The sequence below is a fragment of the Ornithorhynchus anatinus genome, chromosome 4 (assembly GCF_004115215.2).
Source record: "Ornithorhynchus anatinus isolate Pmale09 chromosome 4, mOrnAna1.pri.v4, whole genome shotgun sequence".
In the NCBI taxonomy this organism is placed as follows: domain Eukaryota; kingdom Metazoa; phylum Chordata; class Mammalia; order Monotremata; family Ornithorhynchidae; genus Ornithorhynchus; species Ornithorhynchus anatinus.
This window is the reverse complement of record NC_041731.1, coordinates 101,306,303-101,327,768: the sequence shown is the minus strand read 5'-3', so window position 1 is coordinate 101,327,768 and position 21,466 is coordinate 101,306,303. Positions and strand designations below refer to the sequence as shown.

Below are 21,466 nucleotides of genomic sequence, written 5' to 3'. Positions count from 1 at the left end.
GGAAATGTGTGTGATTATTGTTGTATTGTGCTCTCCCAAGTGTTTAGTACAGGGCTTTGTACACAGTAAATATTCGGTAAATATGATTGAATGAATCCCAGCTTCTTCACTCACCTGCTGTGGGACCTCAAGCATGTCACATAACTTTCTCCATGCCTCAGTTTCCTTATGTGTAAAATGGGGTAAAAATACCAGTTTTCTCTCTCTCCCTTAGACTGTGAACTCACATGGGACAGGAACAATGTCCAATCTAATTGTCTTGTAACTTCCCCAGCATTTAGTACAGTGCTTGACACATTTAACAGATATTAGAATTATTTACCATTACTGTCAAACTTTTCTATCCTCAGTTGAGCTTCTTAAATTTGTCTCTTCGATATGATGTCTTTTGCTAGTAATGCTCAGCTAACTCTGGGATGGAGTGGTGGTAACTCAGAGAAAGGGAGAGGGATAATTTTAGAGGTGGTAAAACAAAATAGAGTCGCTTCTAAATTGCATCCAAATAACTTTTTAGATGCTCAGCTGATGTCACTGGTGAAAATATAGTACAGCAATGCCAGGGGAGAAGCTGCATTAACAAACCATGCAGATTCGACCAAGAGACAGGCCTCTATGAAGCCAGATGCACATTTGTTCCTCAGAAAACCCAGTATGCAAAGGAATCGATAATGTTTATGCAAAGCCTAGATTCTGTAAGTATCTTGATCAGTATGCCATTGAGCTTAAGTCCTAAGTATTGAAATGCCCATAGTTAGGGGTGAAGTAAAATTAAATTGGACACAGTTAAGGGAAGTTTTCCTTTCTCCTCTCAGTTGCCTTTCATAAAGTAACTGTACTGCTTGAAACCACTTCAGAAAAACCTGGGGAGGAGGTCAAAGTGGCAGTTAGCAGAAGCGGCGTGGCCTAGTGGGCTGGGAGTCAGGAGGACCTGGGTTCTAATCCTGAGCTCTGCCTCTGCTGTGCGAACGTGAGTGGCTTACCTTCTCTGGGCCTCCATTACCTTGTCTGTAAAATGAGGATTAAGTCTGTGAGCCCTGATGTGGGACAGGGACTGTATCCCACTCAAATACCTTGTATCGACCCCAGCACTTAGTACAGTGCTTGGCCCGTAGAAGTGCTTAACTAATACCACAATTATTATTATTAGGTGGCAAAGCTGCCTTGAAGCAAGGCAGCTGCAGAAGTAGAAAGGGAATGCCAACTTCTGTCTCTCCATTGCCACTGACCGTCACTGTCATGCCTCAATATCCAGTGCTGTGCCTCCCAAGCCCTGCAGTGCCCATCTCCATGGCCACTCCTGCCACCGTCTAAAAGCACAACTTTGGATGGTCCCGGTTCAAATTGACAAAATTGCTGATGCAGTACTCAGCATGGAGTAGTGGCCTAGTAGTCAGAAGGTCATGAGTTCTGATCCCGGCTCCTCCACTTGTCTGCTGTGTGACCTGGGGCAAGTCCGTGGCTCAGTGGAAAGAGCACGGGCTTTGGAGTCAGAGGGCATGAGTTCGAATCCCGGCTCTGCCACTTGTCAGCTGGGTGACTGTGGGCAAGTCACTTCACTTCTCTGGGCCTCAGTTACCTCATCTGCAAAATGGAGATTAAGACCGTGAGCCCCACGTGGGACAACCTGATTCCCCTGTGTCTACCCCAGCGCTTAGAACAGTGCTCTGCGCATAGTAAGCGCTTAACAAATACCAACATTATTATTCTCTGGGTCTCAGTTACCTCATCTGTAAAATGGGAACTAAGACTGTGAGCCCCACACGGGACAGAGACTGTGTGCAACTGGATTTGCTTGTATCCACCTCAGAGGTAAGTTAAGTGCTTACTATGTACCAGGCATAGTATTAATACTATTATTAGGTGCCTTAACATTTGATCTTGTATCTCCCCCTGCACTTAATAAAGAGCTTGACACACATACAGATTAAAAAATATGCAACTATTATTCTGATTTGTGTATTTAGTCCTCTGATTTCAGTCTCTCCAACTCAACTCTCCTTTTCTTTTCCCCCAGTACTTCTGAAGTGCTTACTTTGGGCCAAGCACTACACTAAGCGCTGAGGTAGTTACAAGATAGCCAGATTTGACACAGCCCCTGTCCCACATAGAACTCACAGTCTAAGAGGGAGAGAGAACAGGGACTTTATCCCCAATTTACAGTTGAGGAAACCGAGGCACAGAGAAGATGTGATTTACCTGAGTTTACACAACGGGCAAGTGGCGGAGCCAGGACTAGAAGAAGCCTGATGCCAGGGTTCTCTTTTGTGTAATTCTGAGCAAAATAATTGTGAAGTTTCAAATTATCTCCACAATATTTGTTATGGTATTTGTATGTTTGTATGGTATTTGTATGTTTGTATTCTATTTGTATGTTTGTATTCTATTTGTATGTTTGTGGTATTTGTTAAGCACTACGTGCTAAGCACAAAGAAGTAGCATGGCGTAGTGGTTAAAGCACATGCCTCGGAGTCAGGACGTCATGGGTTCTAGTCCTGGCTCTACCCTTGTATCTACCTCAGCGCTTAGTACAGTGCCTGGAACATAAGCACTTAAATACTATTATCATTATTATTATTATTATTAAACAGTGGAATGGATACAAGCAAATCAGGTTGGACACAGTCCCTATCCCAAATGGGGCTCACTGTCTTAATCCTCATTTTACAGATGAGGTAACGGAGGCACGGAGGAGTGAAGTCACTTGCCCAAGGTCGCATATATGACGGTGGTGGAGCTGGGATTAGAATCCATGACCTTCCGACTCCTGGGCCCGTGCTCTATCCACTGTGTCATGCTGCATAATGCGATGGTTATGAGGTCAACACAGAAAGGCCATTACTGATTCAGTCCAATGGCCTACCCAGCCCAGTATTCTGTCTTTGACCATCGCAACAGAGGGTCTGGACAAATGATGTGATGTCCTCCTTCCCACTCATTCTAATATCTAAGGATGGAGCATTGAACATCATTATCTTGTCCCTCATAAGCCCCATTATGTTCTAATTATTGTTGGTATTTGTTAAGCGCTTACTATGTGCAGAGCACTGTTCTAAGCGCTGGGGTAGATACAGGGTAATCAGGTGGTCCCACATGAGGCTCACAGTTAATCCCCATTTGACAGATGAGGTAACTGAGGCACAGAGAGGTGAAGTGACTTGCCCACAGTCACACAGCTGACAAGTGGCAGAGCTGGGATTCGAGCTCATGACCTCTGATTCCCAAGCCCGTGCTCTTTCCACTGAGCCACACTGCTTCTACTGATTTCTGAACTTACAAAAACCCCTCCGGACCCTGCTTTTCTTCCTGTGATAACACTTGAGAAGCAGCATGGTCTAGTGGATAGAGTCCGGGCCTGGGAGTCAGAAAGACCTGGGTTCTCGTCCCAGCTTTGCCACTTGTGTGCTGTGTCACCTTGGGTAAGTCACTTCACTTCTCTGTGCCTCAGTTCCCGCCACTGTAAAATGGAGATTTAGATCATGAGCCCTGTGTGGGACAAGGACTGTGCCCAATCTGATTTGCTTGAAACCCCAGGGCTTAATACAGTGCCTGGCACTTAGTAAGCCCTTTACAAATATCACTATTATTATGATTATTTTATTATTCCCGCCCATGAACAGGGTTGCCACTTCCTTTGGTTAACTTTGAAGTCACAGCCCTCAAGCATCCTTCAAGCTTCAATGGTTGCCCCCCTTTTTGTATTTAAATATTTGTCAAGCGTTTGGTTTGCCAAGCCTGCCCCAGCCACCCCATCATCCTCTCTGTCAGCAGACCTGACTGGGGCTTGGGATGATGGCCAGAAAGACAATGTCACAGCCTCAGGATGTCCCGTGGGCTCAGGAAGGAGGAGATTCTGGTCTCCACCACCACACCATCACCACTGCCAAATGCTCCGGTTGAGATTAGGGTTCTCTGAGGGAGTCAGGCAGCTGGGGCACAAATCCCACTCCGAGCTGACCACCCCGAAGCCAACGTGGGCAATGTGGGGCCTCCTTCTGCCTCGGGGCAGTTCCGCTTCCCGAACAGATTCCAAATCTGGGCCGGAGCAGTTCTGGGGGCCGGCGACAGCAGTCTCCCCCAGATGCCTAGTTTGAGGCTCTGTGTACTGTAGCCTCCTGGAGCTGTATGAGACAACTGTTTCCCTGCCCAACTTGGCAAAGTTCATAGAACATGGGGCTGGGAGCCAGAGGGTCCTGGGTTCTAATCCCTACTTTGCTACCTGTCTGCTGTGTGATCTTGGACGAGTCACTTCACTGGGCCTGTTACCTCATCTGTAAAATGGGGATCGAGACTGTGAGCCTCAAGTGGGACAGGTACCTTGTCCAACCCAATTAGCCTGCAGTCACCCGAGAGCTTAGTACAGTACCTGGCATAAAGAAATCACTTAAATACCATAATTATCATTAGAAGGGTAAAATCTGCTCCCTGTACTGATCTACTTGCTCATTGGCTCCAGAGAAGAGGGATTGAGGTTGGCGTAGTTGCTTGGGCACCTAGAGCACCCAGAAGGGGAAGGACAGTCCCTGTGCCACAGTCTTAACCCCCATTTTACAGATGAAGTAACAGGTACAGAGAAGTGAAGCAACTTGCCCAAGGTAACACAGCAGACAAGCAGAAGATTTAGGATTAGAACCCAGGTCCTTCTGACTCCCAGGCCAGTGCTCTCTTCACTAAGCCACATTACTTCTCATTGTTACAACCACTTATCCTCTAGAAATCAGCTCTGGGGTCACCTATTACTTCCCAATCCTAGGGGGCATGAAGGATGGTGACTAAACATCTTATGAAATAATGCAGGGTCAGTTGTCCAGAAAATAAAATATACCTTTTGTATGAGCAAGTGATCTAACAATTGAAAGCTGCCTGTTTGGGGTCAATGATATTTTCTTCTTATTTAATATACGTTTAGGTGGTTGAATTCTGTAATGCAGAAACCCATAACACAGAAGCTCCTAATCTCCAAAACAAAATGTGCAACCACAGAAGTACTTGGGATGTAATCATGAACTCCAGTGACTTCAATAACTTATCTCCAATGGCAAAAATGGATAGACCGCTTCCAACCGTATTCTCTCTGCTGCAAACTAAAGACCGAGTGGCCTGCTTAGTTCTGGATAAGTCTGGAAGCATGAGTCAGGTAAGGCTGTTTTTTCCTAAACATTTTCAGAGAAAAATGATTTTCAATAAATGAAACTCTTTAAATAAATGATTAAGTAACAATAACAACATTTGTTAGGCTCTTGATGTGTGCCAAACACTGTACTAAACACTGAGATAGATACAAGATAATAAGATTAGATCCAATCCTTGTCCCACCTGGGGCTCACGGTCCAAGTAGGAGAGAGAATGGGTTCCAAATCCCCATTTTACAGATGAGGAAACTGAGCCATATAAAAGTTAAGTGACTTGCTCAAGGTCATATAGCAGGGAAGTGGTATAGACCCATGGTACAGAACCATGGTCTTTCTCCCCAGTCATGCTGCTCCCTTAGAACCTTAGGTGGCAAGGGGGCTTATTTTTTATAACCATATACTAATGCAATTAGCTTTTCTCATTAAGGTAATCATGGCAAAAAATTTCCCCTTTCCCTAATCTCTGTAGGTGATGCCAAGATTTAATGTTCCCATTCCCTGCAAGGATAAAGACTCAAAGGTTAAATCAAAATAGCTTATGTACAGAGCCAAAATGGAACTTGGCTCTTTCTTTATTAGTCTTTCCAGTAGATCAGACTATCTTTGACAGTAAGGACAATATGAGTAGAGCAGGAAATTGTGGAAAAAAAAAACCCAACAGGAGAGGATGCTCTTAATTACTATATTGTCACCAAAAATATTTCAGTTGTACTCAGCTAGATAACACATTCTATTCCAGTATTATAGGCTGGTGAAAATGACAGTATGGAATTATGAACCTCTGTCAAAAAAATAGACCAGTCCTCTGCGTCTTTATCATGTTAATTGTGGGAGTCCTGTGGTTGATGTTCAAATGTAGGTCAGTCTTTCTGATATATTTGATGTTCTCGATAACTGTATTCCACATATTTCAATCCACTTTCATCAAGCACCTGTCAGCCAAGTACAGTATCTTTGAGAAAAGGAAATAACAGGAAATCCCATTCCGTAAAGACTTTAAAAAGTCATTTATATTCAAGTACTTCAGAAATCCAGACTATCTTGCCCCCCCCAAAAAAAAAAGAAAAAAAAGCAGAAACCTCTTTACTTTTCTAAAAAGCCAAGAATTTCCTAGCTGTAGTAGTTTTTAACTATACCTCTTCTTCCATGCAGGAGGATCGCCTCAATCGGATGAATCAGGCAGCACAGGTGTTCCTATTGCAGATTGTTGAAGTGGGATCTTGGGTTGGGATGGTCACATTTGACAGTGTTGCCCAGGTCCAAAATAACCTGAGTCAAATAGTCCAGGATGATGTACGTGATGAGCTCAGCTCGAAGCTGCCTAAAGTAGCTGATGGAGGAACATCCATCTGCAGTGGACTCCAACTGGGTTTCCAGGTAAAAGCAATAATAATAATAATGTCATTTATTAATCAACTCGGTGATATTTATTGAGCAGGTATCATATAGAGAGCACTGTATTAAACATTTGGGAGAGCACAATGCAATAGAGTTGGAAAACTGCACACCAAGCATTGTACTAAGCACTGGGGTAGATAATCGAGCTGAACCCAGTTCCTGTCCCACTTGGGGCTGGAAGTCTAGGGGGATAGGTATGCAAATCCCCATTTAAAAGATGAGGAAATGGAGGCCCAGAGAAGTGAAGTGACTGGCCCAAGGTCACACTGCAGACTAGTGATAGAGCTGGGATTAGAACACAGGTACTCAGATGGCCAGGTCCGTGCACTCTCTCATAGGAAATGCTGCTTCTAAGTTTCACTGATGACTGGCTGCTAACATTTCCACATCCCAGAGAGGGAAATAATTACCACAGCAATGTAAACTCTGCCACTTGTCGGCTGTGTGACTGTGGGCAAGTCACTTAACTTCTCTGTGCCTCAGTTCCCTCATCTGTAAAATGGGGATTAAGACTGTGAGCCCCACGTGGGACAACCTGATTCCCCTATGTCTACCCCAGCGCTTAGAACAGTGCTCGGCACATAGTAAGCGCTTAACAAATACCAACATTATTATTATTATTATTAAACTGCCATCAAGCCTCAGTGAACATCTAGTTAAATGGAGAAGCAACATGACATAGTGGATAGAGTGCTGACCTAGGAGTCAGAAGGACCTGGATTCTAATTGCAGTTCTGCCTTGAATCTGCTGTATGACCTTAGGCAAGTCACCTCACTTCTCTGAGCCTCAGTTACCTCATCTGTAAAATGGGGATTAAGAGTATGAGCCCCATGGGAGACAGGGACTGTGTCCAACCTGATTAATTTATATCTACCTTAGTACTTGGAACAGTGCTTGGTACAAGGTAAGCACTTAAGTGCTATAATTAATTTGGGGACTTTTAACTTCACTCCCAACTGTCCATGCTATTTCAAATCTTGGCCTCTCTTCTCCACTTTACTGTTTGGGATAGTGGAGTGGGTATTTATTCATTTGTATTTATTGAGCACTTACTAATAATACTAATGTTGGTATTTGTTAAGCACTTACTATGTGCAGAGCACTGTTCTAAGTGCTGGGGTAGATACAGAGTCATCAGGACTAGTACTTAATACTATGTACTAAGAGCTTGGATATTACTAGTCTGTCATCATACAAGCCCACCCACTTACTCCCAAAGCTACAGGTCCCACTGAATTATATGCTAAAATACAGGAAGTTAAGAAGAGACAGTGGGATGGTCTTGCCCTGAAACTAGGAAAAAGTCAGCTTATAAAGTCCTTAACTTCTATTTTTAACCACTCAATCTCCAATGGCTCCTTCCCCTAGGCCTTCAAACATGCCCACGTCTCCCCCATCCTAAAAAAACCCGCTCTCGACCCCACTTCCCCTTCCAGTTACCGCCCTATCTCCCTACTACCCTTCCTTTCCAAAATCCTAGAATGAGTCGTCTACACTCGCTGCTTAGAATTCCTTAACTCCCATTCTCTCCTGGACCCCCTCCGATCTGGCTTCCGTCCCCTCCACTCTACCGAGACTGCTCTCTCTAAGGTCACCCAATGACCTCCTTCTTGCCAAATCCAATGGCTCCTACTCCATTCTAATCCTCCTTGACCTCTCAGCTGCCTTTGACACTGTCGACCATCCCCTCCTCCTCCACACCTTATCTCACCTTGGCTTCACGGACTCCGTCCTCTCCTGGTTCTCCTCTTATCTCCCTGGCCGGTCATTCTCGGTCTCCTTCGCAGGCGCCTCCTCCCCCCGCCTCCTCCCCATCCCATCCTTTAACTGTTGACTTCTCTGCGCCTCAATTTTCTCCACTGTAAAATGAGGGTTCAATACCCACTTGACTGTGAGCCCCATCTGGAAGCGGGACTGTGTCCAACCTGATTAACTTGCATCTATCCCAGAGCTTAGAACAGTGCTTGACACATAGTAAGCTCTTAATACCCTAATAATTAAAAAAAATCATAATCAAGGATCTTTCGGGTGCTCCAATTTTCATCAGGGATGACTGACAGCCCTTGAACCTCACTAGTTAACATTCTGTTCTTCAATTTTCAGGTAATTACCCAACATTTGCAAACTACAGAAGGTTCAGAAATCATATTATTGACCGATGGAGAAGACTCCACTATGAGCTCATGTTTTCAAGAAGTGAAACAAAGTGGAGCCATTATTCACACAATTGCTCTAGGGAAAAGTGCTGCAAAGGAATTAGAGGAACTGGCAAACATGACAGGTAAACATGCTGATCTTAAAATTCATTTTTAACAGGAAATCAACAAGCAGTTTGCATGCACACTCAACCAATGGTATTTATTGAGCACTTACTATGTGGAAAGCACTGTACTAAGCTCTTGGGAAAAAACAAAACAACCTAATTAGTGGACACATTTCCTGCCCATAATGAGCTTACAGCCTAGAGGGTCAACTGGAAATCAAAATAAACTTGGCAGAATGCTAAGCCAGATATAATTCTTTCCAAGTAATGTGACCTCTCCGCTCAGGGTGGCACCTGGAGAGTTTCCTGTACTCTACTGGCCTCAGCTACGGGAAGAAGAGTCAAGCAGAGACCTACCCATTCCATTCCTAGCTTGATCAGTGGCTAGCAAGTGGAAGGTGATTTGCCACAGTTCAAAACTCACCCAGCTGGGCAGCAGCGGCATGGGAGAGAGTAGAGGTTGGAGACTCGAGTTTACTGCTCAGTAGGCGGCAATGGTAAACCACTTCCGTATTTTTATCACGAAAACTGTATGGATCCACTACCAGACGATTGCAGATGGAGAGTGGGGCGTTCTGGGAGAGATGTGACCACGGTGTCACTATGGGACGGAAATGACTTGACAGCATAAGACAGGACAAGAATGTGAACTATTGGTGCTCATAGAGAGATCTTAAAAATGGTATTTTTCTTAAAAAAGGAATGTCCTCTGATTCAGGAATTTTGGAAATGGGGCTGAGGTCAGGTCAAAAAGCTAATTTGGCCTCTTGTGTTTTCCAAGATAAAACAAAATTGGAGTTATTCTGGACAAATCTACCTTGAAAAATTTTTTCTAGAGAAAAATCTGTGTGGAGATGGCATCTGCAGAAGACAAACGAAAAGTACCTCTGGAGTACTGTAAAAATATCCCTAGAGATAGAAACATGTGTTTTCATTTGTATCCACTAAATGTTCAATTTGAATAATTCTATTTCAGGAGGATTGAGATTTTCTGCTACTGATGAAGTGGATCAGAATGGCCTGATAGATGCTTTCAGTGGACTTCCATCAAGAAGTGGAAATAGCTCTCAAAGGGCCATCCAGGTGTGTGTTTCAAAGATAATCCTTTGCTTTATCATATGTTTAATTATGTCTTGCAATAATTTGTAAGTAAAATTAAAATAGCTTCTTCAAATTGACAAAATAACCAATGTCAGGTCATATTTTAAGGTAGGAGAGGCAATGCTCAATTTTTTTTTTATGATTTATTGACTTGTTCTGGGCCACTACAAGATTTTTTTTTTTTTTTAACAGTCTGAACCTTTTTGCAATCTATTCCCTTCAGTAGGTTTTTTTTTTTGCCAGGAAAACACCTCAAATCACAAGAACAAATTATTTCAAACCTAGGAGGAAGTAAAGTGGGTCAAAAGCTAGAAGTCCATAACTGTAAGGACTAGTTTATTTCCTGTTTTATGTAAATTCAGCTTCAATGTCACATCAAACTTGGGAAAGTACAGTAGGGTTAGTAGAAATAATCCATGATTTCAAGGAACTTTATAATGTGGAACATGACCTTTTTTAAAAAACAAAGTTATCTTCAGCACCATTAAAAGCTGAAATGTAAACTATCAACTTCCTCCAATATCCTAATAATGAAAGCATTTTTTAAATGCCTACTCTGTGCCAAGCACTGGTAGAAATTCAAGATAATAGGGTGTGACCAAGTCCCTGACCTTCACAAGATTCAGAGTTTAAGGAGAACAAGTATTTCATCCCTATTATGTGGGTAAGGAAATGGAAGCACAGAAAAGTTAAGTGACTTGCCAGAGGTCACAAAGCAGGCAAGTGGCAGAGTCAGGCCTAAAATCCAAATCTCCTGACACCCAGTCCCATGTTTTTTCTCCTAGGCCTTGCTACCACTCTGAATCTCCTAATGTGACTCGTTATGTCTTGGGGAAGAAAGGGGCAAGCTACTTCTCAGTCTGGGAGGGAGCAGTGTGGCTTAGTGGTAAGAGCACTGGTTTAGGAGTCAGAGGTCCTGGGTTCTAATCCCAGCTCCATCACTTGTCTGCTGTGTGACCTTGGGAAGTCACTTCACTTCTCTATGCCTCAGTTCCTTCATCTGTAAAATGGGGATTAAGGCTATAAACCCCACATGGGACAACCTGATTACCTTGTATCTACCCCAGCGTTTAGAACAGTGCTTGGCACATAGTAAGCGCTTAACAAATGCCATCATTATTATTACTGACTCCATTATATTCTCTCAAACCCTCAACACACCCCCTTGCATAGTGTAGGCCCTCCATAAATACTCTGAATTGATTTCTTGAGGATTACATTTCATCTTGAAATTGAATTTGGAGTTCATCATTTACTGTAACCAGATTTTGTTTCCTTCTCTGCCAACAGGTTGAAAGTACAGGTTTAAGTCTTCGAGGGAGACAGTGGTTGAATGGCACAGTGATTATCGATAGCGCAATTGGAAACGACACTTTCTTTGTCGTTACTTGGACCACACAGACTCCGGAAATCTTTCTCCGGGATCCCAAAGGAAAGATATACCAAAAGTCACAGTTCAAAATCGGTGATGATCTCGCTATCCGTACTGCCCGTCTCCAAATACCAGGCAGGGCAGAGGTAAGAATTCCATCTTTTCTTTCATTTTTGCATTTTCCCTAGGATGAAAAATGGACTTCATATTACAGTTACTGATTTACTCAACTCTTTTTCACCATGTCCAAGTTTCTCCCTATTTATAAGTTAGGCATTCAAGAAAACGTGGAACACTAGTGCCATTCAGCACAACGCTGTGGTGTGTTGTTATCCTAGTTTGCTGAAAGTTTATATACCTTCCTGGGACCCTAGTTTGTCATCAGGAGTGACTTGGGGAGTAAGGGGAATTTGGATTAAAGAACAAGAGCAAGGATGCTTAAGACTACAATTATGAGTTGACATTTTGAAGTGGGATGTAAAAATAGGCACTGTCCCAAAATAATTATCCATCAACTGTATTTGAGTGCTCAATGTGTGCAGATCACTGTACTAAGCACTTGGGAAAGTATAGTAGAATTATAAACAAGTTCTCTACCCACGAGGAGTTTACATTGTAAAGGGAATCAGTCTTTACTGAAATTGGAAGTGGTTTTTCCTGAAGAATGTAGGGAACTAGAGTTCCAAAAATGACAACCACTGAACCACTGAATCAATGGATTTAAGAGAAGCAGCATGTCTCAGTGGAAAGAGCCCAGGCTTGGGAGTCAGAGGTTATGGGTTCTAATCCCAGCTCAGCCGCTTGCCAGCTGTGTGACTTTGGGCAAGTCATTTAACTTCTCTGTGCCTCAGTTACCTCATCTGTAACATGGGGATTAAAACTGTGAGCCCCATGTGGGACAACCTGATCACCTTATATCCCCCCAGTACTTAGAACACTGCTGTGCACATAGTAAGCACTTAAATACCACCATTATTATTAATCAGTGTGTGAAATATTTAACTTTGATTTTCAGACAGGAACGTGGATGTACCACCTTCAGAACACAAGTCCAAGTCCCCAGGTCCTAACAATGACAGTAACTTCTCGGGCCCATGATCCCCAAATACCTCCAATTATTACGACCACCCACCTGAGTCAAACTTCTGCCCAGTTCCCTAGTCCAATGATCATTTATTGTCAAGTTCATCAAGGGTTTTTGCCAGTCCTTGGAGCCAATGTGACCGCCATCATAGAAGCTGGGGATGGACATGTAACTACCATGGCTCTTTGGGACAATGGTGCAGGTAACAGTATTTTGGCATTAGCTTCAACGTTTTAATCAAAAAGTACTACCACACTGTTATACCACTGCAAACCACTGAATGATCATCAGCTTTTTCAGGCAGACTCATGGTCCTGAGTCTCAGGACTGCGAAGTGGTTGCCTACCAACCTCCGTATCAAGCAAGAACTCCTCACTATTGACTTCAAAGCTCTCCATCCCTTTGTCCCCTCTTACCTCACCTCCCTTCTCTCCTTCCCCATCCTAGCCCTCACACTCCGCTCCTCCGGTGCTAACCTTCTCACTGTGCCTCGTTCTCGCCTGTCCTGCCGTCGATCCCTGGCCCACGTCCTACCTCTGACTTGGAACGCCCTCCCTCCTCAAATCCTCCAAAGAATCACACTTCCCCCCTTCAAAGCCCTACTGAAAGCTCACCTCCTCCAAGAGGCCTTCCCAGACTAAGCCCTCTTTTCCTCAGCTCCCTCCCCACCACTCCCTGACTCACTCCCTTTGCTCTACCCACCTCACAGCATTTGTGTATATATGTACATATCTCTAATTCTATTACTGCCTCTTTACTTGTTTTGATGCGTATATATCTACAAGTCTATTTATCTATATTGATGCCTGTTGACTTTTTTGATGTCTGTCTCCCCCTTTCTAGACTGTAAGCCCAGAGTGGTCAGGGATTGTCTTTCTTTATTGCTGAATTGTACTTTCCAAGTGCTTAGTACAGTGCTTTGCACACCCTAAGTGCTCAATAAATACAATTGAACGAATGGGAATAGTCCCTTGTTCCCAATAGATGACTATTATCATTCAAAGGTGTTTGACATTTACTGTGTGCAGAGCACTGTAGTAAGTGTTTATCCACTAATACTAAGTTATTACTCACTATTCCACATGATCACAATGCCTGGTATAAATATCCTCTAAGAAGTTCAAGGAATTCAATGACATGTTTAGCCTGAAAACAGACCTTGGTTTCCATTAGCTTTCAATTTTTACTGTCATCCATACTTATTTTGCTCATGGAGACAAAAGCATTTAAACCTGATGAGTGATTTAATTATTTTCCAGTAATCTTCAGCACATAATTTCCCTTTATTCTTTTCTATCATTCTGGTTGGTTTTTGTTGGGTTTTTTGGGTTTTTTTTAGATAAAATAGGCTATTAGCACTGCTCCCAACTGAGATGTATTTTTTTCTTTACTTGGATGATAAATTGTCACATTTCCATTTTAAGGAGCCGATGTGATCAAGAATGACGGTATCTATTCAAGATATTTTACGATTAGCCAAGGAAATGGTAGATATAGCCTCAAAGTGAGGGCTCAAGCCAAAAAAAACACTGCCAGGCTAGGCTTAAGACACCACCACAGCCAAGCTCTGTACATACCAGGTTATATAGAAAACGGTAAGTAATGCTTTTAACGATGCAAATCCATTATTTGTTTGGGTTAGGTATATGTAAAAGGCAGCTATGAGAATGAAAATTACTTGCTCTCCAGATCTTGACTCTATTGCTTTTAGATCATCTACATATTGTTAAATGACTAGCATATTGATGAGTTTAGGCAACAATGGCAATTAATTGTATTTAGCCCTTACTTGTGAGACCGATTATAAATCAGAACTGAGAGAAATCACAAGATAAGTATACCCAAAAGTGCTTTCTGTACAGGTATAAGTTTTCTGATGTTAAAGTATTTGAAAGTCACCAACGTGCAGAATACAACATTACCTCTCAAGGGAAAGAGACTGTGTCTAATTCCCATCTGTGTATTCCCTAATCAATCAATGGTTTTGAGTGTTTACTGTGTATAGAGCACTGTACTAAGCACTTGGGACAGTACAGTGGAGTTGGTTGACATTTCCTGCCCACAAGGAGAAGCAGCATGGGTTAGTGGATAAGCACGGGCCTGGGAATAGAAGGACCTGGGTTTTAATCCTGGCTCTGCCACTTGTCTGCTAGGTGACCTTGGGGAAGTCACTTCACTTCTCTGTGTCTCAGTTACCTCATCCATAAAATAGGGATTAATACTGTGAGCCCCATGTGGGTAAGGGACTATGTCCAACCTGTGTAGCTTCTATCTACCCTAGCATTTAGTACAGTGCCTGGCACGTAGTAAGCACTTAAATGCCATTTTTTATAAAAAGTGCTTACAGACTAGAGGGGAAGAAGGATATTAATATCAAGGGTATGTACATAAGTGCTGTGGGGCTCAAGGTATTTAGTACAGTCTTTGTCCACAGTAAGTCCTTAATGAATATTATTAGTACTACTATAAGGGCACCAACTTTGCATTATTAACTTGTGGGAACTTGAAGATGGAGCTTTGAAATGGCGAGTTGAGGTGGAGAGGAGGTGCGGGTGGAAAGAGGGATGGAGGAGGGGGGAATGGAGGAAGGTAACAAGTACAGTGCTCTGTACACAGTAAGCGCTCAAATACAATTGAATAAATATCACTCCTTCCCTCACCACTGCTGCCCCTCTACTCTCATCAGGTACTAGAGTCCCCACCCCAAAGCCTCCTGAGAAGAAGCCATACTCCCACTGGGTTCACCCCATCCTCTCCTCCTAGGTGGTCATGGAGTCACCGGGGTGGCCATCAATTTTGGGTCGGGACCTGCAACGGCCCAGTTCTACTATTACTATTATGATTATGGTACTAGTTGAGCACTTATTTACCAAATACTGCTCTAAGCACTGTGTTAGAGCACGGGCCAAATCCCAGCTCCACCACATGTCTGTGTGAACTTGTACAAGTCACTTCACTTCTCTGTGCTTCAGTTATTTCATCTGTAAACAGAGATGAGTGTAAACTCCTTGTGGGATAGGAACTGTGTCTAACCTGATAAACTCATATCTGCCCCAGCACTTAGAACAATTCTGGTCACATAGTAAGTGCTTAACAAGTACCCTAAGTATTATACTATTATTAGGTTGGACACACCTGTCCCACGTGAAGTTTACAGTTTAAATAGGAGGCAGTAGAATTTAATCCCCATTTTACAGATGAGGGAAGTGAGGCACAGAGAAGGGAACTGACTTGCCCAAGGTCACACAGCAGACACGTAGCAGAGCCAGGATTATGATCCAGGTTCTCTGACTTTTGGGCCCGTGTTCCTGCTACTAGGCCACACTGCTGTGACCACAAATCCTATTCCAACATGGCATTAAATGGACACTCACTAAATGCTACCATTAATCAATCAACTGTATTCATTGAGTGCTTACTGTGTGCAGAACATTGTACTAAGCCCTTGGGAGAATACAGTCTAACAGAGTTGGGAGGTACATTCCCTGCCCACAAGGAGTTTACAGTATAGAGTCCTGAAAGCTACCAGTCTCCTATTTTGTTTTCCCTGTTGCTGAACACCATCACACGTTCAAAAGGTGAAACTGATTCTGTTTATGTGTTTGTGGGCCAAAGAAAATCCCTAAGAGTCATTGAAGGAAAAAGATTCTTCTCACTGCACTGTTCAAATAGCGTAATTCTTTTGGCTAGGCAAAACTGTGATGAACCCACCGAGACCTGAAGTGAAAGATGATTCTGTTGAAGTAAAGGCAGAAGATTTTGGCAGAACCACTTCAGGAGGTTCATTTGTCGCCTGGGGAGTTCCTGCTTCACCCTTTCCGGATGTGTTCCCCCCCTCCAAAATCATTGATCTGGAAGGAAAGTTTGAAGACGATCACGTTCTCCTCTCATGGACAGCTCCTGGCGATGATTATGACACAGGACGAGGTAAGGTGGAAATGATACTTAGACCTTTACCACAAATGATCTATGGCCTGTCTACTTGTTTTGGTTTGTTGTCTGCCTCCCCCTTCTAGACTGTGAGCCCGCTGTTGGGGAGGGATCGTCTCTATCTGTTGCCGAATTGTACTTTCCAAGCTCTTAGTACAGTGCTCTGCACACAGTAAGCGCTCAGTAAATACAATTGAATGAAATGATCTCTTGGTTCCATGTCAGTGAGGCTGATTATATTAATTGTGGTTTTTCTTAAGCACTTACTAGGTGCCAATCACTATACTAAGCACTGGGGCAGATACAAGATAATCAGGTCCAAAGTGGAGCTCACAGTCTAAGTAGGAGGGAGAACAGGTATTTTATTGTACTCTCCCAATTATGGATTTTTAAGTGCTCACTAAATACCAAGCTTTGTTCTAAGCCCCGGGGTAGGTTTCAGATAGGCTGGGCATAGTCCTTGTCCCTTTTGGGGCTGACAGTATAAGTAGGAGAGAGTAGGATTTTATCTTCATTTTACACTTGAGGAAACAAGCACAGAGAAGGTAACTGACTTGCCCAAGGTCACACAGCAAACAAGTGGCAGAGCCAAGATTGGAACCCAAGTCCTCTGACACCCAGGCCCATGCTCTTTCCAATAGGCCACACTGTTTCTCAAGGCTTAGTACAGTGCTCTGTACATACTAAACAGTCAATGAATACCTGTGATGATGAATCCCTATTTTGCAGATAAGGAAACTGAAGCCCAGGTAAGTTAAGTGACTTACCCCAGGTCACAAAACAAACAAGTGGCAGAGCCACTATGAGAACTCAGGCCCAGGATCTTTCTACTAGGCTACACTGCTTCCCTATGACTCTTCAAAATAAAGTAATGCCCTTTTTTGATTCCTTTAAACACTTTACTAGACATTTCTGTATTACAGCAAAAAGGAGCATAATTGTTATTGAAAGCACTAGCTCCAAAGGGGCAAGTTGGGCTATCAACTTGAGTTTCTAGGAAATCTGGGGAACCATACTTTGCCTCTTACTCTCCAAGGAGTCAAGATAGCAGCTTCACCATTCAGGAGCCTTTTAACCCACACACAGGATTCCAGGGCTGGGTCTGGGGCTTTTTAAACATTTAATATTTGCCCCACCAGCTACCCCACAGCACTTATGTACATATGTTTAAATTATAGAGTATATATTGTAAATTACTTATTTATTCATAATAATGTCTGTCTCCACCTGTAGACTGTAACCTTGTTATGGGCAGGGAAGGCGACTGCTAATTCTGCTGTATTGTATACTCCCAAGTGCTTAGTAAATGCTCAGCAAATACCCTTGACTGATTTATCTGCACCACAAGTTCTGAGGCCAGTCAGGAGCATTTTTGACCCCCATCAGCTGTTTGGGGCTGGGGTGGTGTGGAAAGTGTAGCTGGGATGTTCACCTCTGCAAGCCACCGGGCCTAAGTATCAGACCACCTGGGTTCTAATTCTGGCTCTGCCAATTTTTTTTTTTTGCCTATGTGACACTGGGCAAGTCATTTAACTTCCCAGTGCCTCTGTTGCTTCATCTGCAAAATTGGGATTCAATATCTCTTCTCCCTCTAACTTGGAATGTGAGCCCATGTGGGACAGGGACTGTGTTCCATCTGATTGACTTGAATCTACACCAGCATTTAGAGTGACACAGTAACTGCTTAACATCACACACATACCAAAAAAGGCTGAGAGCTTAGCTGACGTGTAGTTACAACAAAGCAAGTGTCCAAATCAGCCCAAGCAGGTTTTACTATCCCCATTTCACAAATGTAAAAATGGAAGCAAGAAGATTTTAATCGACTTGTACAGGATGACAGAGGTGGGCAGTGATGGGGTGAGGACTCCAAACACTTTCAATCAACCAATTGTATTTATTAAGCACTTATTGTATGCAGAGCACTGTGCTAAATAGCAAGAAGCAGCATGGTCTAGGGGATATAACAGGGGCCTGAGAGTCAGAAGGACCTGGGTTCTAATCCCCACTCAGCCACTTATCTGTTTTGTGACCTTGGAGAAGTCACTTTTCTTTTCTGTGACTCAGGTACCTCACCTGTATGAAGGGGGAGTAAGACTGTAAGACCCATATGGGTCAGGGCTATGTGTAACCCGATTTGCTTTTACCTACCCCAGTGCTTAGAACAGTGCCTGGCACATAGTAAGCGTTTAACAAATGCCACAGTTATAATTATCGCTAAGCACTTGGGAGAGTACAAAATAATAGAGTTGGTAGAAATGTTCCCTGCCCATAATAAGGGGGAGACAGACATTAATATAAATGTTACAGATATGTACATAAGTGCCATGAGGTTGGAAGGGGGTGGGGGTGAATAAAGGGAGCAAATCAGGGTGACACAGAAGGGAGTGGGAGAAAAGGAAATGAGGGCTTAGGCGGGAAAGGTCTCTTGGAGGAGATGTGCCTTCAATACAGCTTTGAAAGTGGAGAGAGTGATTGTTGGATATGAAGAGGGAGGGGCCTCATGGCTTCCCTTTCCCTTGGGTTTCAGGCCCTCCCCTCTACCCCCCTGCATTTTCCACACCCACAAAGAACAAAAAGAGAAGAAGAAGGAAAATGTTCTCAGAAGGCTTCCCGATTTCCCATTTATTATTTAGTAGAGAGACACATTTGTATTTTTATTTCCATTATTGCATCACTCTAAAAAGGGAATCTTATAGAAGCCAGGGGAATTGGCAGAAGTCTCCTGGCTGGATTCCCCCAGTGGATATTCCGATTAATTTGAAACATATTTAGATTCCTGTTCTGGGCTCATCATATTTATGGGAAAGGGGAAAAAGTGGGCTGAGTGTGGTGCACGTACACTCCACTTGAGAAATGATCCCATATTGCTCAACGGTAAATCGTTCTAGCCAGGAATTAAGCAAACCACTTACGACGTCTGATTAAAATTCCAACCAGCAAATTCCTCAGCTGAGAGAGGGGAAAGCCTCTAGAATGGTAGACTAATTCTGGTTGTGTGTGGGTGGAGAGAAGCAAGGGGTTCTGAAGCAAGAGATTTGATTATCCTCAACACCCACGAACAAATGGAAATGTTGAAGTTACTCACTGTGCAAGATTAATAAAGCTATCGTTTTCCAGCTACCAGCTATATAAAAGAATAAGCAAAAATCTTCTGGATCTCCGAGACAAGTTTGATCACGCTACTTTAGTGAACACTTCAGGTCTGATTCCTAAGGATGCCAACATCAAGGAAACATTCACATTTAAACTGGAAACTTTCAAAATAGAAAATGGCACCAAAATCTACGTTGCAATCTGGGCCACTGATGAAGCAAATCACAAGTCTGATGTTTCTAACATAGTACATTTAACAAAGTTCATCCCTCCAGAGAGACCCTGTTCTAATGCTCCTAATCCTAATTTTAGGTACAATCCTATCATCAGCATTTCAACTATAATTTGGGTAGCAGTTGGATTGGTTGCTGGCATATTTTAGATGGAGAAGATAAAGAGATAAGTTTTCATTTTCATTTGAAAATTAATTTGAACCTAACCTAGTTTTCTCCATTTTTTAGATGATAAAGCTCTGCAAAGTTAATATGACTTGTTTATTTTCTAAATATTCATTTGTATTTGAGTCCTTACGGTGTGCAGAGCATTGTATTCAGCGCTTGGGAAAGTACAATATAACAATAAATGGATACATTCCCTGCCCACAATGAGTTTACAGTCTATAGGGGAGACAGGCATTAATACAAATATGTTCATATTAATAAATATAAATAAATGAATGTAAGTCAAAACTGTATCTTAGCTTGAGAATTCCATATGTTCTAATCTTTCCTTAAGTTAAAAAGGAATATACATATCCGTTCAAAAATGTTTTAACAAATGACATAGAAGTGAATTGAATGCCTCAATGATGTAAGTTGCTTGAACAAAATTTGACATCTTCCTTGGGCATTATTTCCACCTGTTAATAAATTCTTAACCTCCAAATGAAAGCTCAGTCAAATAAATTTCTTTAATGAATGGTATTTATTAAGTATTTACTGTGTGCAAAGCACTTAGGAAGGTACATAAGAGTCATCCCCTCTACAAAATCACCCCTCCCTCTCCTCTATCTCCCTCCTCTTGGCCTCCTTTTCAACTTCCCCATCCTTTCCAGCAATATCTTCAGAGGAGATCGCCTGCCTCTTCTCACTGCCACCCCCTCCACATGCACATCAGACCCCATTCCCTCCCACCTTATAAAAACTCTTGCCCCTTCCCTCCTTAACTACCATCTTCAACTGCTCACTCTCCAATGGCTTCTTCCCCACTGCCTTCACACGTGCCCACCTCTCCCTCATCTTAAAAAACCTTCCCTTGACCCCACAGCCCCCTCCTGTTATCGCCCCATCTCCCTCCTACCCTTCCTCTCCTAATTCCTGGAGTTGTCTACACTTGCTGCCTCGAATTCCTCTCCAACTCTCTCCTGGACACCCTCCATCTGGCTTCTGCCCCCTTCAATCCACTGAAACTGCCCTCTCAAAGGTCACCAATGACCTCCTTCTTGCCAAATCCAAAGGCTCCTACTCCATCCTAATCCTTCTCAGCTACCTTTGGCACTGTGGACCATCCTCTTCTCCTCAGTATGTTATCCAACCTTGGCTTCTCTGACTCCGTCCTCTCCTCGTTCTCCTATCTCGCTAGCCGTTCATTCTCGGTCTCCTTCACGGGCTCCTCCTTCCCCTCCCAACCCCTAACTGTAGGGGTGCCTCAAGAGTCAGTTTTTGATCCCCTTTTGTTCTCCATCTACACTTACTCCCTTGGAGAACTCATTCGCTCCCACGGCTTCAACTCTCATCTCTATGCAGATGACACCCAAATCTACATCTCCTCCCCTGTTCCCTCCCTCCCTCCAGGCTCGCATCTCCTCCTACCTTCTCTACTTGGATGTCCTCCCGCCCCCTTAAACTCAACGTGTCTAAGACAGAGCTCCTTGTCTTCCTGCCCAAACTCTATCCTCTCCCAAGCTTTCTCTGTAGAAGGCACAATCATCCTTCCCGTCTTACAAGCCCTCAACTTTGATGTCATCCTTGACTCCGCTCTCTCATTCATCTCACATATCCAATCCGTTACCAAATCTTGCCGGTCTCACCTTCACATCGCCAAGATCCGCCCTTCCGTCTCCATCCAAACCGCTACCACATTAGTACAGTCA

The 21,466-nt window shown here is 43.2% G+C and overlaps 1 protein-coding gene across 1 annotated transcript in view; it reads left to right on the top strand.

Annotated features, from left to right (window-relative positions):
• Nucleotides 1-19,923, top strand: part of LOC100080995 (calcium-activated chloride channel regulator 1-like) — a 31,442-nt gene extending 11,519 nt beyond the window's left edge. Inside the window, 10 exon segments of the mRNA XM_029063358.1 lie at nt 515-692; nt 4,907-5,134; nt 6,282-6,506; nt 8,632-8,809; nt 9,768-9,874; nt 11,183-11,410; nt 12,280-12,550; nt 13,773-13,943; nt 16,039-16,280; nt 19,406-19,923. Coding sequence (XP_028919191.1) covers nt 515-692; nt 4,907-5,134; nt 6,282-6,506; nt 8,632-8,809; nt 9,768-9,874; nt 11,183-11,410; nt 12,280-12,550; nt 13,773-13,943; nt 16,039-16,280; nt 19,406-19,756 — 2,179 coding nt within the window. The 3' untranslated portion in view covers nt 19,757-19,923.
• The last annotated feature ends 1,543 nt before the right edge of the window (nt 19,924-21,466 follow it).